Genomic DNA, 18,542 nt, shown 5'->3' with positions numbered 1-18,542 from the left:
TATAAATGTCAGTTTTCCAATGTTCACCCGACACAGGCCATGTTTCGGCGCACAGCGCCTGCATCAGGGGTCTAGTGTGTTCAAAGACCAAAGCTTCCCTACAAAGTAGGGTGATAATCCGTTCGGTTAGAAAGTATTGACTCAGTGCATCAGTCCCTTCGTTCCTTGTTTAAGGAGCAAACTGTGAAATCCTGCATTACAAGATCTAAGACCAGGCTTAATGCAAATAAACAAACAAACAGACCACAGTGGTTGGTACGAGAACTGAAACCTTAGAACGGCAATTAGTGGCTTATTGTGATACAACACTTTCACTATAATGCTGTTCTTATGCAATACAACAACTGGAAAGGAATCTAGAGGATCTGAATAATTGCAGTCACCAAAATAACTTAAGAATAATTGGCCTACCTGAGGGTTCAAATTCTTACATGCCTTGAACAATTTCTCCCATAATTGCTTGAGCTTCACCTTGATAAGTCCTTTGAAACTGAACACCTTCACAAAGGCCTTCAGGCCTGAAATTTCTTCGTTCGATGATGCTGCCCATACCCTGGTACCCTCAAGGTGGGCAGATTCTACCAGCAGCAAAACAAAGCATTTCAGTAGATCAACATTTTTCTATTTTCCCAGGCTTGAATATGACAACAGCTGACCACAGAAATCAAGTGTTGGCAGTACAAGACTCTAAAAACGACCAACATCAGATATGACCTATATTATGCAGCCTGCATGCAGGCGACTTAAGTATCGTTACCTGCAATTTTGAGGATCCCTTGGCTCTACAAGACTTCCTTGCAGACATCACTGGTTTTAAAATGGAGGACTGGACTGAAGCTCAGTATTTCTCCATGGCATGTTGATGCCTTAGAAGTTGTCATCCGACTATGAGAATGATGTTTGATGATTTGACAAGAGTTGCAATTTTGTATCTAACTTCTTGACTGTTGGATTACAGCTCTTTGTCTACCCGCCCCCACCCCCAATGCATTTCCTTTTGAGGTTGCTTCTGCTGAACTTATCACATTGGTTATCATCTAATATGATCATATCCATTTATACCATTAAACAACTCTAAGCTGGAATAACCCTTGGCGGATATTGGACCCAGATGTATCTGTATTAGACTGCAAGATGTCTGCTCTTTTGAACTGTCATGAGTCTTGACATTTTGCAGCAAACCACTGATTCCTTTTTCTTCCTTTACTCCCTTCCAAAGTTGTTGGAAGATGGATCAGTGAACTTTATTGTTTTTCTTCAATACCTGCTAAACTCAATTATTATTGTTCTGCGTTGTGAAGCAACCTTTGGATTTACCACTGATTATAAACACTGAGATATAAATAGTTTTGATGGTTATTGCCTGATTGCAGGAGTAATCTACTAAGTGATAAAAGGTAAACAAAAAAGGCAGTGATCTACCAACAGGCAAAGTAGCAAAACAAAAAAGGCAGACCAATATATAGTAGTAAAGGAATGCTGTTTACTATAATTGATTACCCGAAGTGGCCACATTTCACTCTCAGGCTGCGTTATGGGTAAAAACTGTTGGGGAACAGAAATAACACTTTCCCCTAACAGTCTTTTCTTTTCTATGGTTTCTTTTATTTGTATTTATTATCCTAACAGTCAAAAATCAAACCAAACAGCAGAGCTTCTGCTGTTAGGGGAACGTGTATTTCTATTCCCCAACAGTTACTACTCCTGACGCAGCCTGTGGGCGAAACATGGCCACATCGGGTAATCATTTATAATAAACAACATTCTGCTTGTTTTGTTTTGTGATATAATCTGTTAACTGGACATAATAATGAGATGATGTTAATGTAGTGAAGTCCAGTGAAACTAGTGAGGTGTCTGAAAGGTTTCTTGTGGGCTATGGAGAAAATGAGTTGTATATGAGAATGAATGTGGACAGTGTATCTGGGTGTGTGCTTGCTAGAGTGAGTATTGCTTCATGATTTGTTTATTTTGTTTTGGCTATCTTTTATTTCAACATGGACCCCCCCCCCCCCCCCCCACACTCTTTCCCACTGCAACCACTACATAGAAAGAAAGAATGGCTAGGACTCTTGTTACTTTCTATCTCAGTGCAACTGATTGCTGACTCTCTGGACCAACTTTTGTTTACATGTTCAGGTTTATTGCTACTGGTTGCAGCTTTATTTTCAACTATGGCAAGGCATACGAGCATTATGTTGACATCTTTCTGCAAATCCAGAACACAGTAACTCAAATTTTTGTCAAAACTGCGAACTCACAAGATGTCCTGTAGTTACTGTGTATTTCTTAGTATGGAAGCCATTTGACATTTGGATGCATTTTCAAGCCTGTAGCAAAAGTCCAAAACACATTTAGCATTTAAGCACCTAACCGCGGCTATTCCGTGAGAGATAACCAGTTATTTCCCGCTATCTCAATTAGCGGCTAGCCGCTAACCAGCTGTATCATGCAACATAGCCAGTTAGGCATGGATATTCAGCGCCAAATTAGCTACAGTGGGGGAAATAAGTATTTGATCCCTTGCTGATTTTGTAAGTTTGCCCACTGACAAAGACATGAGCAGCCCATAATTGAAGGGTAACAGTGAGAGATAGCACATCACAAATTAAATCCGGAAAATCACATTGTGGAAAGTATATGAATTTATTTGCATTCTGCAGAGGGAAATAAGTATTTGATCCCCCACCAACCAGTAAGAGATCTGGCCCCTACAGACCAGGTAGATGCTCCAAATCAACTCGTTACCTGCATGACAGACAGCTGTCGGCAATGGTCACCTGTATGAAAGACACCTGTCCACAGACTCAGTGAATCAGTCAGACTCTAACCTCTACAAAATGGCCAAGAGCAAGGAGCTGTCTAAGGATGTCAGGGACAAGATCATACACCTGCACAAGGCTGGAATGGGCTACAAAACCATCAGTAAGACGCTGGGCGAGAAGGAGACAACTGTTGGTGCCATAGTAAGAAAATGGAAGAAGTACAAAATGACTGTCAATCGACAAAGATCTGGGGCTCCACGCAAAATCTCACCTCGTGGGGTATCCTTGATCATGAGGAAGGTTAGAAATCAGCCTACAACTACAAGGGGGGAACTTGTCAATGATCTCAAGGCAGCTGGGACCACTGTCACCACGAAAACCATTGGTAACACATTACGACATAACGGATTGCAATCCTGCAGTGCCCGCAAGGTCCCCCTGCTCCGGAAGGCACATGTGACGGCCCGTCTGAAGTTTGCCAGTGAACACCTGGATGATGCCGAGAGTGATTGGGAGAAGGTGCTGTGGTCAGATGAGACAAAAATTGAGCTCTTTGGCATGAACTCAACTCGCCGTGTTTGGAGGAAGAGAAATGCTGCCTATGACCCAAAGAACACCGTCCCCACTGTCAAGCATGGAGGTGGAAATGTTATGTTTTGGGGGTGTTTCTCTGCTAAGGGCACAGGACTACTTCACCGCATCAATGGGAGAATGGATGGGGCCATGTACCGTACAATTCTGAGTGACAACCTCCTTCCCTCCGCCAGGGCCTTAAAAATGGGTCGTGGCTGGGTCTTCCAGCACGACAATGACCCAAAACATACAGCCAAGGCAACATAGGAGTGGCTCAGGAAGAAGCACATTAGGGTCATGGAGTGGCCTAGCCAGTCACCAGACCTTAATCCCATTGAAAACTTATGGAGGGAGCTGAAGCTGCGAGTTGCCAAGCGACAGCCCAGAACTCTTAATGATTTAGAGATGATCTGCAAAGAGGAGTGGACCAAAATTCCTCCTGACATGTGTGCAAACCTCATCATCAACTACAGAAGACGTCTGACCGCTGTGCTTGCCAACAAGGGTTTTGCCACCAAGTATTAGGTCTTGTTTGCCAGAGGGATTAAATACTTATTTCCCTCTGCAGAATGCAAATAAATTCATATACTTTCCACAATGTGATTTTCCGGATTTAATTTGTGATGTGCTATCTCTCACTGTTACCAATAACCTACCCTTCAATTATGGGCTGCTCATGTCTTTGTCAGTGGGCAAACTTACAAAATCAGCAAGGGATCAAATACTTATTTCCCCCACTGTATGTTGAGCGGTCAAAATAGGCTGCTTAGATATTAGGTCTGTCTTTGACCGCTGAAAAGTTAACCGGTTAGAGCTGAATGTCAGCATAGCCGTTAACTTTTTAGCGGTCAAAATAAACCCAAATATTCAAAGCCAGTTGCTGGAATATCCAGGGTTGGCGCCAATCACAGGCTACTTATGCAGGCTGAATATTGACCACAGTATCACTTGATAAATGGGAGATATGTTAAGCCAGGACACAGTACTGTATTAGTTTTGATCAAGAATTATATCATGGAGATTTATTCAAAGAAATCAGTTTGTAGGATTTTTCTTATATTTACTTTCTCAACTGTTAATGTGTTTTGTGTTTTCAGGGCAATGTACTATATTTTAGCTTGTATATGAAGAGGCTGTGATCTTCAAAATGGCATTTATTGTACGGCCTTCTTGTGTTCTGCTTAATCTGGGCAATGTGTTTTGTATTGTTCTTAGTGGGAAGTGTCATATTCTGAAAGATTGTTTCTTTGAATGTCACAGGTTTAACTAATCCTATTAAAAGAAGAAAGATCTTTGTTCACCTTGGTAGTGCCAAACCCAATTTTTTGTTTGCTTTTTTTGCAAGAAGTCTACCTTTTTATGTTTCCCAGGACAATAGAATTGGTGTAAGTTATACTTGTTCTGAAGTTGAGTTCACAGGTACTGACCTTGGTTAGTGTTTATGTGCCAACTGATGACTCTCCAGAGTTTTTTTAAGGAGTTGGCCAGTGATCCTCCAGACTAATAGTTATGTTATTATTATAGTGTCATGAAACGCCTGGTCACCCATCTGAGGTTACCCTGCAGCCACTTAGAGGGTCTATCCCCAGCAGAGCTCAGGTCCACCTCCACCTGCTGATTGTGCTGTACACTAGCACCCTCCTCCCACCGATTGGGTCACAACCCCCTCTGGTCGAGTCTCTCGCTCTTGAATTATCCCCAGTGATTTCTAAGTTACTGGAGCCACACTCCCAGTGGACCCACGGTTCCCAGAAAGCACTCACAAACCCTACACACAAACCACCAGGATTCTTTATCAGTCCAGACAGGCAGAGTGAACAAACTAAACAGGTTTATTGTCACATTTGAACAATGAACAAACAAAAATTGCAATCGGTAAACAATAACAAGTAACTGAATTATGGATCAAATATAATGCTAAGTAAACATTTGCATACTGTCTAAACTGTACCAGGGATGATCAGGACATATAATTCTCTGAGCCTCATCACAGAGATCTGTCTCTCTTTTCTCCCGGGCTAAGGCTGAAGCAACAGCCAACAACAACTGCTGGGTAATTTCAAACTCCAGGCCAATCAGAGCCCAGTCAACAAATTTTAAAAGTATACTGTTGCTTGCTTCCTGCTTGTGTTAAAGAAAAAGAACATTCAGTTCCCTATAACAACTTTACATCAAAGAAACACCACTTGCTGGCCAAATAGGACAGGAAAACATCTAATACATTTTACAGGCTTAAAACATGCTGTTTCTTCACATATGGTTGTGAATTGTAATGTTCCTTTGAATCTTATTTTGGATCATCAATCCTGTTGTGCCATACATCCAATAAGGTCCAGAAGAATTTTGTTATCTTGTATGCAAGAACTTGACCCTTGGAGATTTAGAGGGGCATGTTTGATATGACGCCCAAATCCAAATTTGAATGTTTTGAGGAAATTGTCCAAAAATCCAGTAGTGAATAAGGCCATTTTCAACCCAGAAAAACGTCCTACTTTGTTTGTTTGTTTGTTTGTTTGTTTTCGAAAATGGCCATTTGCTAGATGTTTATGTGCTCAGTGCATTTATCTTTTAGGACCATTTTTGAAAAATTAAAAACAAAAGTCCAAGGGAAAAATGCACAAAAACAAGCCATTAGGATGTATGGGGACCAGCATTCTTAGTAAAGTGGCCACACAGACATCCCAGCAGAACAATGGGGCACACTAGGAGGCACTGCAATGGACTTAATATAAAAGGTCCCAAGTACACCTCTCACCGTTACCTCCATATGTTGTATAGGGACTGTATCCAACTATACACCGCTACAATAGCTCTTATAGCTTCAGATGTCACATATATGTGGGTACAGTGGGTTTTGGAGGGCTCACACTTTCCACCACAAGTGTAACAGAGTGGGATATGTGTCCGGGTTCCCTTCTCTACAATGCACTACACTGACCACTAGGATACTCCAGGGACCTGCTTGCTGCTCTAATAGGACTGATTATAATATCTGAAGCTGTCAGAGATGCTGGCATTTTATTGTTTCTTTTTTATCTTGGGGGAAGGGGTTCAGTGACCACTGGGGGAATAACGGGGGGGGGGGGGGGGGGGCATACCTTAATCCCTCCAGTGATCATCTGGTCATGGAGTGGAGGATTGACCTAGTGGTTCAAGCACTGTTCTTGACATCCAGAGGTGCCCATTTCAATTCCCGCTGCTGCTCCTTGTGATCTTGGGCAAGTCACTTAGCCCTCCATTGCCCCAGGTACAAACTTGTATTGTGAGCCCTCCGGGGTCATGGAAATACCCAGTGTACCTGAATGGAACTCACCTTGAGCTACTACTGAAAAAAGGTGTGACAAAATCCAAATAAATACATTTAGGGCACCATTTTGTGTCTTAGTCTTGGCATTCTCAATGCTTATGTGTCCAACAACATTTCACTGAGCCAATTGTAAGGTTCAGTTTTACTCTTTCATGCACCAGAGACAGACTTTGTCAGCTTGTTATCATTTTTAGAGTTATATTTGCGACCTCTGAGGTAGGTAGCTGTGCCCACTGAAACACGACCTGTGTCGGGTCCCATTGTATTGGTGCTTTTAATAAAGACTTGAAGACCTCATCCCCACGGCTGATCGTCATTTTATTCATCCTTTACTCCTTCTTTGACTGTGACTTAGTCGTGATTGAAACAGGTCTAGACCAAACCATCTAACTTTTAGCCCTGGACATTTTTGCTTTGTTCCATTATGGCAGAAAAATGTCCAAGTTTTGGGAACACCGAAATCCTACCCCCAACATGCCCCCTTGTGATTTGCATGCACTGCGGAGAAAAATGTCTCAAATCTGAGTTTTGAAAATTACAATTTGAACATTTTTCAGAGAAAAACATCCAAATGCCACTTTATGCCATTTTTGAGACATTTTTCTCTTTTGAAAATGATTCCCTAAGTTACTCAGCAGCAAGAAATTTCACATTTTATTCTGTTCTCCACCATTCATACTCATGAATTGACTTTCTTGGTTACTAATGAATTAATTCCTGTTGTTGTAGATACTCAAATTGGTAATATTACTGTTTTCAGAGCACACCATGATTAGTCCAACTTTCTCAGAAAATGTATCTACACCCCCGCCTTTGACCTGGAAACTTAAATGCAGTGCTCTTGCAAGATCCTAAATTTTGTGAATTTGTAAGGCATCTAAAAATCATTTCCAGCATAATCACATAATATTCCTCCACCAAAATTGGTAGGATGCCTATAAGGGGGCCGTATTCTTAACCTGATTTTAACTTTTGAGCAAACAGCTCCTTTGTTTATTGTTTTTGCTTCTCACGAACTTCCCTGGACTGGTCACATCTTAATTTCTTTTCTCTGGACCAGGACATACACTCCTAGACCTAGTTCTACTACTCCAGTTAGGAAATCCAGGAACTTGACATCTCTGGATCCATTGTTTGTTGCAGCTCAATATGCCTTTCCAGATAACCTTAATATACTTCCTTTGAATGATAAAATTGTAGTTTGGAATTCCACTCTTTCAGCAGGCTTGGATCAAGTTGTTCATTTGAGCACTTTAGTATCTTCTTCTAGGAAATTATCATTTCTTAAGACTCCTTAAGAAGCAACTTCACCATGCTGAGGGGGTCTTTTACTAAAGATTAGCGCACGCTATCTGTACCAAGGCCCATTTAATTTTTATGGACTCTGCTACAGATAACTCGAGCTAATCTTTAGTAAAAGACTCCCTGAGTGATTTTAATATCGCAGTCCCTCTGCTTCTTGTAAAGACTTTTTTTATGGCACAGTCTGCTTACTATTGTGTTGAGCTTTTATGGTCTAAGACAAAAGTACTTTTCCAATATTCTTACTAAATTTCCTAGAGGCCCTTATACTGAACTGCATTAAGCGGTCCTTTTACCAAGTAGCAGGAAAAGGATCCCTGCGGTAGCATTGGCAGGTGGGTTTTGCCGTACACCAAGGCCTCCTTTTACCGCCGCCGGTAAAAGACTTTTTAAAAAATGGAAATTGTTTTGCGGTATGTGTAACACTTGCCGTGCTGCTATTTCCAGGGGGAACCCTTGCCACCTATTTAGGAGGCGGTAAGGTTCTCCTGCTCAAACCCGACAGTAACCGGGTAGTGCACGGCAGTGCCCAATTACTGCCTCCAGCAGTAGCTTAGTGGTAGGGTCGAATCACCCGTGCGCCAAGCCCATGGTAGCCCTACTGCCTATTGGTAAAAGAACCCCTAAGTGCAAACATGCACTTCACACAGGAGAAAAGGCTTTAACGCAAAAAGTATTAAAACGTTTTGCAGAAATTTGCCTGTCAGCATGCGCTAATCGTGCACTATTTATTTTTTTGTTATTCTTTCAGGAGGGGGCATGATGGATGGGTGTGAAAGCGTTATCCAGCTAGCGCAATCACATTAGCACGTGCTAACTGGATAACAAAGACTTAACATGGGAGCATGTGATCCCACATTAATAATTTTGCAGGTCTTACATGATAACAGAAAAATTAGCATGGGACCTGCAAAAAGAAAAAAGCACTATTTTGGGGCCACGTTAAAAAAATGGGTTTAGCACATGGGAAAGTTTTGCATTAAAACGTGCTAAGCCCATTTCCTACCTCATTTTAGTTACAGGGCCCCATAATTCCTCCAATTTATTTCACTATTTCATCATCTTTTATGAGAAAGTAAAAAGAAATACATAGTTCACTATCTTGGTCTTTTGGTGTATCGTAAGTACACAAGTATTGCTATACTGGATCAGACCAAAGGTCCATCACGCCCAGCATCCTGTTTCCAACAGTGGCCAATCCAGGTCAGAAATACCTGGCAAGATCCCAGAAAAGCTCAATACATTTTATGCTGCATATCCCAGAAATAGCAGTGCATTTTCCCCAAGTCAATTTAATAATGACCTATGGACTTTTCCTTTAGGAAGCCGTCCAGACACTTTTAAAACTCCACTAAGCTAACTGCCTTTACCACATTCTCTGGCAACGAATTCAAAGTTTAATTACACGTTGAGTGAAGAAAAATTTAGGACAGTGGTTCTGTGCAGGACCAGCTCAAAGGGTTGTAGTGCCCTGAGCCAACTTTTGCTTTGGTGCCCCCATCATGGAGCCAAATTTGCAGTTTGAATCACACGCAATGTGCTGCCTGAGGTGAGGGAAGAACTGACCCCCCCCCCCCAAGACCCCAAAATGAGGGGGTCTCCTCTGAACTGTGTCCTCTCTTTGTCTAGTGTCACCTTGGAAGTTAGTGTGTTTATGGCCAGGCCCATTAGGAAATGTAACAGAATTTCATTACTCTGTTAATGAAGATTTTCTGCCTTTTAGAGACAGTGAAGTTACTTTCTGCTCAACTCCAGAGAACGCTCCAAAGCTTGGAGCTCAGAACGTAAAACTATAACCCTCATTGAAATATTTATAAAGGGTATTTATTTGTTCCCTCTGCTATTGCATTTCTCAAGAGCATAACCCTAGACTGGACAATCATTTCAACAAGCATAAGCTTTTACATCCTCTATTTAAATTGGTGGTCATTTTCTGCACTTTCGGGGAAATGAATATTTTTAATTTTGATTGCAATTGTTTACTTTGTGCTGTTGTAACATGGAGTTTTGCAGGTATGGCACACAATCAGTTGTGGGAATAAATGTTATATTTACTGTATGTACATTAGTATCACTTTAAAGCTAGGTTCATTATGCAGTAGTCTTTAATTCAAATGAGGTTTCATAAGAATTATATATTGTACAAGGGATGATGAGATCTTGAAACTTCATTTCCATTCTGTGTTTGACACATGCCATATCACCCAGTTATAGCTTCTCTCTCTCTCTCTCTCTCTAAATATCAGTTCACATTCCCCAAGGTCATTACCATATAATTGACCCCAGTGATTCTCATTTGTCATTCCCCCATCTAGTTGCTAAAGATATCCCACACCTTTGGTAACACCAAGTAGAGAATGACATGAGGACGGGGACCCGTGGTAACCGCTGGGATGGGGACAGGGACAGAGCCCGTGGGGGCATGGACAGATCTCACGGGGATGGGGTGGGGACATGAACAGATCCCATGGGGGCGGGGATGGGGACAGAGCCCATGAGGAAGGGAACAAACTTTGTCCCTGTATCACTTTCTACTTTAAAGCCTGTTAATGAACTGTTATTTATGTTTGATTGATGCAGATGACAATATTTTTATTTTTTGGAAAAACAAGCAAACATGCTGGCCGCAGCTAGCAAAATTTGCAAGGGGGCGCCTGTACATCCTGCTACCAGCACATCTTCTAAGAAGACATCTTCTATTGCAGGGAGGGACTGTGGAAGACAGGAGAGCTAGACTGAATCCTGAGATTGTTGATGACTTCCTATTCATCCATAGATTAAAAAATCATAACAGTGCTTCCTAGGGCATATTTCTCCCCTGTAGGGCATACAAAGCGGGTTGTATTTTGTACCCCTGTACATTTTAACAGGGTGGATTAGGATTCGTTGGGGTTGGAAGGGTAGAGGGTGGTGGTGATGGGAGGGTTATTATAGCTGCTCGTTGTTGTTATTGTTTTCTATTTGTAATTTATACACAACAGTTGCACAGCACATTGTTCCTTTTTATACTTTAATAAAAAGATTTAATTATAAAATCATAAGTGTTCGAGCCTTCTGCAGATGAGAACAGAGCCCACGGGGATGGGGACAGAACCTGTGTGGATGGGATGGGACAGGGATGGAGACAGGGCCGGCAGGGACGGAGACAGAACCCACGGGGAAGGGGACAAATTTTGTCCCCATGTCATTCTCTAACACCAAATCCAAAAGAATTTTTACATTTTGTCACAGACTGCAGTCATCTGTAAGAATGATGGATGTTACTGACATGGTTCATCAGATTATTGATTAAAAAAAAAATATTCCTGGTTGGTGAAATACTGATTACTGCAGGACACACCCATCACTTCATTTTACTTGGAATATGCGTTATTAATTAAGACTTGTTCATGCCAGACCTTGTCTACATAGTAGTTTCAGCTGCATATGGAAGCAGCAATTCTGCAGTATCTTTTTCTTTCAGATGGGCGGTTTTGTTAAAGGCTAGGAATGGCAAGCTGTTTTGAACTCTGATGCTGCAAAATGCCAAAGAATATGAACTGCTTAAGCTGATGAGTGCAAATGTCAGTGAATCTTTTGTTGTTAGTGAAGAACTGGCCCTTTATGAGTGCCAGTGGAATTGACCATGAGTGCTAGTTTGGGTATTCATGCAGTATTTTTGACAGTACTGTCTTAAAATACTTGCAAATTATAAATGGTAACTTGAAATGTGTGTTTTTCAGATCTGGCTGGCATTATATATTTAAGAGCAATCTTTGATTTTGAAAGAATTTGAATGTATAGTACTGTGTCTTTAACGATCAGAGTTTCTAATTTGAAGCAGAATACGAATCACGCTTGCTTTGTCTATGGTAGATTTTGAACTGTGTACTTTTATATTTCTTTTGCAGTCTGCGGACTCTGGTTGATCATGGCTATGAAGACCAAATTGTCATTGCTCATGACATACACACAAAGAACCGACTGGTAAAATACGGAGGCCATGGGTATTCACATATCCTCACCAACATCGTTCCTAAAATGTTGCTCAGAGGTATATCCCAGGGTGCAGTTGACAAGATCTTGGTGGAGAACCCAAAACGGTGGTTGACTTTCAAGTAGTGGAAGTTATCATAAATCTTGCTTGGAGAGCTTGGAAGAAGATTCTAGATTTTTCTTGCTACTTTTATTGTGTGCATTGGCCATTTAGAACACAATTACTGAGCATTAAGTCTGTGGAATATTTATAGATCCTCCTCCCTGGGGCTTGTAATGTTTTGTTTTAAATTTTCATTAGAACATGAGGTCATACCATATTTCTATGTCTGACCTTCAGTAGGCATCAGGTCCTGTGGGAGATTTTAATTTTAATTGAACATCTCAGCCAAATAAAAAAAGAAAACTGCACCATAATTGTTTCCAAACATGAAATATAATCCTGAAGGGTAGATGAGGAAATGTTTATATTTAGATATTTTTAGCCGTTCTGATTTTTGAAGGCGCATCAACTGCATGCATGAAAAACTCTGCACTTCTGGAGGCAAATTTAAAGTGTTTCCAATTAAATGACCCCCCTCTGGAGCAATTTAATGTTCCTTGTAATACTGATGATGCTTGTAATTATCCTGCTGTTCTTTAATTAATGTTTGATAAAGAAGATTTTCAGCAGTTTCTGCAAAAAAAAAAAAAACCCTCACAATTCAGACAGATCAGGCTTGGAAGTCTTTTCAGGGAGAGGAAAGTGCAAATCTCCAGAGAACCATTTCAAAATAACTTGATTTAACTGTCATATGAAGAATATCATTCTATTTTGTTTTTGGATACAGGAGGAGGAGAGGGTTGATTGAAGTAATGAATATCAACAAAACTGATTTTATACAGCACCAGTACTATTTGTTGCAAAAATAATGTTAATTATTGTTAAATATATCTTTATATAAAAAGTAGATGAGACGTGTGAAATAACAAGAGTACCAATTTTGCATTCAGTGCTAGAGATAGTGGGGTGTAACCAGAACAGCCATCCTGGGCGTCCAGGCTATAGTGAGCACCATGCTTGCATGAGTTGAAAAAGGCCCAATCTGTGCACAGTTTTTGAGGTGTCCTCCCCAAATAATCATTGCCTGGGTCTCCAGCACTGTTTGCATTATAAATGGGCAGGAGTAATAATTAAAATATATTAATAATGTTAGTTAATGAATTGTTACATTTATAATAAAGCCTATGATTTAACAACTTTACAGATCTGGTGCCCATTTGTCTTTATACAATACAGCACGAGCGTCAGAAATCACACCTATATTGCAAATGCACCTGCAGCAGGTGTAAAGTATGCATGTAATCTACATGCATGCATGTACACTGCCCAGACTCTACCTCTGTACAACATGCACTGTCATGATAAAGTAACACCAGTCTGAATTATATGAGGCCATTTATGCATGTATGGTTACTGGACAGAAAACAGAGGGTAGGTTTAAATGGTCAGTTCTCTCAATGGAGGAGGGTGAACAGTGCAATGCCACAGAGATCTGTGCTGGGATCAGTGCTATTTAACATATTTATAAATGATATGGAAATCGAAACGATGAGTGAGGTGATCAGATCTGCAGATGATACAAAACTATTCAAGGTTGTTAAAACACGTGCGGACTGTGAAATATTGCAGGAAGACCTTAGGAAATTGGAAGACTGGGCATCCAAATGGCAGATGAAATTTAATGTGGACAAATGCAAGGTGATGCACATTGGAAAGAATAATCTGAATCATAGTTACCTGATGCTAGGGTCCACCTTGAGAGTCAGCACTCAATAAAAATATCTGGGTGTCATTGTAGATAATATGCTGTAATCTTCTTCTCAGTGTGCGGTGGAGGCCAAAAAAGCAAACAGGATGCTAAGAATTATTAGGAAAGGATGGTGAATAAGACCAAAAATACTATAATGCCTTTGTATCGCTCCATGGTGCATCCGCACCTTGAGTATTGCGTTCGGTTCTGGTCGCCATATCTCAAAAAAGATGTAGCGAAACTAGAAAAGGTTCAAAGAAGAGCAACCAAAATGATAAAGGGGATGGAACTCCTCTCGTATGAGGGAAAGCTAAAGAGGTTAGGGCTCTTCAGCTTTTAAAAGAGACAGATGAGGGGAGATATGATTGAGGTGTACAAAATCCCTGAGTGGTGTAGCATGAGTAGAAGTAAATCGATTTTTTACTGTTCCAAAAGTACAAAGAGTAGGAGAAACCTCAGAAGGGAGTAATGAATTGGAAAAGGCCGTCAGCCACTCAGATAAGCTGTTTCCATTTTTTCAAGTATATATATATATATATATATATATGTGTGTGTGTGTATGTATAGATATAGATATAGATACACACACACACACATCTCGTCAGCCCAGTGGCGTAGGAAGGGGGGGGCGGGAGGGGCGGTCCGCCCCGGGTGCACGCGCTCGGGGGGGGGGGGTGCTGGCCCCGCTGGTTCCCTGCTCCCTCTGCCCCGGAACAGGTTGCTTCCTGTTCCGGGGCAGAGAGAGCAGGGAACCAGCAGGGCTGACGCAGCTCCGAGTGACGTGCATTCGGGGCGGATCGGCCCTCCCGCAGGTAAGAATGTGGTCCGGAGGGGGGGTTCGCTCCGGAGGGGGGGTGCGCCGCGAGGGGGAGGGGGGTCACACCATGCTGCGACCCGCCCCGGGTGTCATTAGCCCTCGCTACGGCACTGCCTCAGCCTTTTTTAAGCACTGACTGCCATTAGCTAAATTAGACCCAGATATTCAATAATGAGTTGTCTAGGCATCAGCCATTCATCCAGACATGACCAGTCATGTGCTGGCTGCCAGCACTTATGTGGATCCCCACTAATATTCAGCCAGGATCCACAAGACACTTATGTGAGTATCAGCTGAGTCCTGGCCAGGACCCACATGAGGTGTGTGCCCCCTCCCAGTTCCAGTCCTCCCCCATAGCCCCCCCATTCTGATACATCCCCAACTCAGCAACTCCCCTGATTTGTTCCTCCCCCCCAACTCAGCACCCGATGCTTCTCCTACCTACTCCAACCCCATGGAGGCCATCTCTGGTGGACTAGCGAGAGGGAATAAGAGCAATTCCCTTTTGTTCCTGCCTTGTCTGCCTCCAAGTGCAAAATGGTATGCACTGTGGTCTTGTGGTACTGCTCCTAAGAGGTCAGCCTTCAGACTACTGCCAGGGATCAGCAGGTACCATTTTGCACCTGGAGCAGGATAGGGCAGGGTTAGAAGGGATCCTCTCCTGTCTGTTCCTGCTATACCACCAGTGATGGCCACAGTAGAAGTCCTGAGGGTTCTCAGGGGATCAGGATGGGTAGAATTAGGTAGGGTACTGAGTTGGGGCGTATCAGATCAGGGGAGGGGTCTGAGTTGAGAGAGGATTGAAATTGGAGTTTTAAGTTAAAGGAGGATCAGAACAGGGGGGGTGAGTTGGGGTGATTGAATGAGGGGTGCTGAGTTGGGGAGTATGAGATCGGGGGGACTGATTTGAGGGAGGATGGAAATGGGAGCGCTGAGTTGGGGAGTATCAGATTGGGGGGACAATTGAGGGAGGATTGAAATGGGGGTGCTGAGCTAAAGAGGATCAGGACAGGGGTGGTGAGTTGAAGTGATTGAATGGAGAGGGCTGAGGTTGGGAGTGTCAGATCAAGTGGGGGGGACTAAGTTGAGGGAGGATTGAAATGGGGGTGCTGAGTTGGGGGAGTATGAGATCAGGGGGACTGAGTTGAGGGAGGATTGAAATGGGGGTGCTGAGTTAAAGAGGATCAGAACAGGGGTGGTGAGTTGAGGTGATTGAATGGAGAGGGCTGAGTTCGTTAGTATCAGATCAAGGGGGGACTAGGTTGAGGGAGGATTGAAATGGAGGTGCTGAGTTAAAGAGGATCAGGATAGGGGTGGTGAGTTGGGGTGATTGGGGGGGTGCTGAGTTGGTGAGGATCAGAAACAGGTAGATGAGAATCAGAATGAGGGGATCAGGAAGATTGGGCTGAATTGAATCTGTGACCCAGCAATATTGACATTGAAGTTATGTGAGCTCCAGCCAATAATCAGTGCTGTACCTGCATAACTAAGTAACGAAGGATAGAACAGCCTTATCTGGCCACTTAGCTTTGTGGACATCGGCATTAAATATGGCCTGTGCCCGCATAAGTACTGGCACCTCCCCAACTACATCTTTGGACCACACCTCTACTGTCCAGTGTACGAATGGGCAATTAGAACCGATATTCAGTGACACTGACCGGTTAACTGCTGCTAAATATTGACAGCCAGTCCACGCAGCATATTTTAACCCTTTTGAATATCGGACCCTAAAATGTTTGTGTGAGCTGGCTGATTTCTACAGGATACAAATACATGGCTGGCTGGTTGGTCTTCTGTGAAGAAGCAATGCAATGCAATGCAACTGATTTGATTTGCCATTGGTAACACTTCAGGTTTTCAGAGAGAAGTGACCCAGGATACAAGAGCTATATTAATAGTTGTTTATACCAGGATATACCATAGTAACAAATATTATCATAGACTTTAAGGGAGGGTAATACAATTATTTTGAAGTAGCGATTTTACTGTGCTTCTCAACAAAGCTAAACACCAGGCAGATTTGATGTTTTAAGTATCACAGTAAAATGTATTGCACTGTACAACAACCCCAGCTGGTACTGTAATTTGAGCTGTGGATTTGTGCTATGATAAATGCCGGCTGGTATGTACAACATTTTGCTCTAAAAAGAATGGCCCCACAAATTGCAAATTGATCACTTGATGTCTCTCCTTTTAGCCAATATAGCAAGGAGTAAATGAGCAGTGGCAGGGAGACGGGAAGGCAGCCAGTTCAGTCATTTGATAGGAGGTATCCAAAAGCAGAGTGCTGCAGCAGAGATTTATGAATGCCAGACACACAAAAGTGAATGCACTGGAGGCACAAACTGTTTGCACTGGAAGATTAAGACAGAAATGCTTCGAAATGGGAGTGAAGGCTGATGGCAGATACCTGCTGAGAGAGAAGTAGAAAGAAAAAACTGAAGGATATTTTTAGTATACTGAAACCTTCTATATTTCTGTCTGTGGTACTGTATGCTATAAAACTAAACTTGTATAGCTGTATCGCTTCATTCAAGGATCAAATTAGTAAGTAGGATGCACACTCAGCAAAAGTGGAAAATGACCATAAAAGAAGCTGAGAATCAGCAAAAAAATGATTTAAGAGAACACCTCCCTTCCTTACAGTGACCTAATGTAAATATTGCTCTAATAAGAATATATTGTGAAACCTTTCTTTAACCTGCTGTGCAGCTGATGCACTCTGTACTCTTAAACACAAAAAATGCAACTGTAAAAAGACTACCCTGAAAAACAAATATTCTTTCCTCACTGAATTGTCCAGTAGGAATGAACGAAACGTATTACAAATATTCCGCTGCTGTTACCCCAAAGCCAGGTATGAAAAGCTAAGGGCTGACCTTGCTTTCCATGGTTTGGGCGTACTGTGAACAGCCGCAAGAAGGGTAGAGCTAGAAAATAGCCTTGCAGTTAAAATGGGTGTATTATGACCCTATTTGCTTTGTATATTCCAATATCCCTCTGACAGCGGCTTCAGAGCTATACTCTAAAAGGTGTTGTCTTAGCAGCAGTAGGTTTTCTATTATACAGATAATATTATACACTTGGAGGTTAATTCACAACATTACCTCACCAATATTCCCAATTTTAAAGTCCACCTTCCATACCATCCGAATAACACCTTCCTTCTTTCTTCCTTTACTTAATCTCTGTACAATACTAAGTGTTTTTGTTATCATGAAATGACTATACCATAACAAACTATGTAAGCCACATTGAGCCTGCAAATAGGTGGGAAAATGTGGAATACAAATGAAATAAATAATAATAATAAGTCACCCACTGGAAAGAGGAATGAAGCAAATAATAATTGGGACTGGTTGGCAAATCAAAAACGTTTGCAATTTCAAGCTGGAGCAGTGGCTGCTTGGCAGGACAAAAGTAGATGATAACGAAGCATTTCATGTCCAACCCCCTTCCAAGCCATGGAAAGCATTAGCTGCCTCATTTCCTTATATGCATGCCTCATTGTCCCTTATCGGGCATACAACACAGCTGTGGTGAGATTGGTCCCCTATAGAAAAAGCAGAGAAATGACCTTGTACATGGTCAAGCTGTGGTTGCATTATGCAATTATGGCAGGAAGCCCAAAACACTTGATTATACTTCTGTCACTGCTTCATTTTTACACAGTCTGAAACATTAATTCACCCCCAACTCCATAGGAATCAACTGGGAAAATCATGGCTTTCCCACACATGGCAAAAAAGTATATTTTCTTCTGAAAGCAAACTGCTTAATTATCAAAATATGGAACAGAACACGTGTCTGTATTATGTATTCTTCACTCGCAGCTGTCCTCTCTGGTTGATGTAGTGTATCTAGATTTTCAGAAAGCTTTTGACAAAGTTCCTCATGAGAGTATCCTGAGAAAATTAAAAAGTCATGGGATAGGAGGCAATGTCCTTCTGTGGATTAGGAATTGGTTATTAGATAGAAAACAGAGGGTAGGGTTAAATGGCCATTTT

At 41.9% G+C, this 18,542-nt stretch overlaps 1 protein-coding gene across 3 annotated transcripts in view; it reads left to right on the top strand.

The window, feature by feature from the left end:
- The window catches only part of PTER (phosphotriesterase related), a 99,672-nt gene extending 86,506 nt beyond the window's left edge, over positions 1 to 13,166 (top strand). For all 3 annotated transcript variants that reach the window (XM_030199619.1, XM_030199636.1, XM_030199627.1), the window contains one exon: positions 11,838 to 13,166. In XM_030199619.1, the coding sequence (XP_030055479.1) occupies positions 11,838 to 12,048 (211 nt within the window). In that variant the 3' untranslated portion in view covers positions 12,049 to 13,166. The remainder of the gene's footprint in view (positions 1 to 11,837) is intronic.
- Positions 13,167 to 18,542: the final 5,376 nt, after the last annotated feature.

This window comes from Microcaecilia unicolor, chromosome 1, assembly GCF_901765095.1.
Source record: "Microcaecilia unicolor chromosome 1, aMicUni1.1, whole genome shotgun sequence".
Lineage (NCBI taxonomy): Eukaryota > Metazoa > Chordata > Amphibia > Gymnophiona > Siphonopidae > Microcaecilia > Microcaecilia unicolor.
The sequence above is the reverse complement of the archived record's forward strand: the minus strand, read 5'-3'. Positions and strand labels throughout refer to the sequence as shown.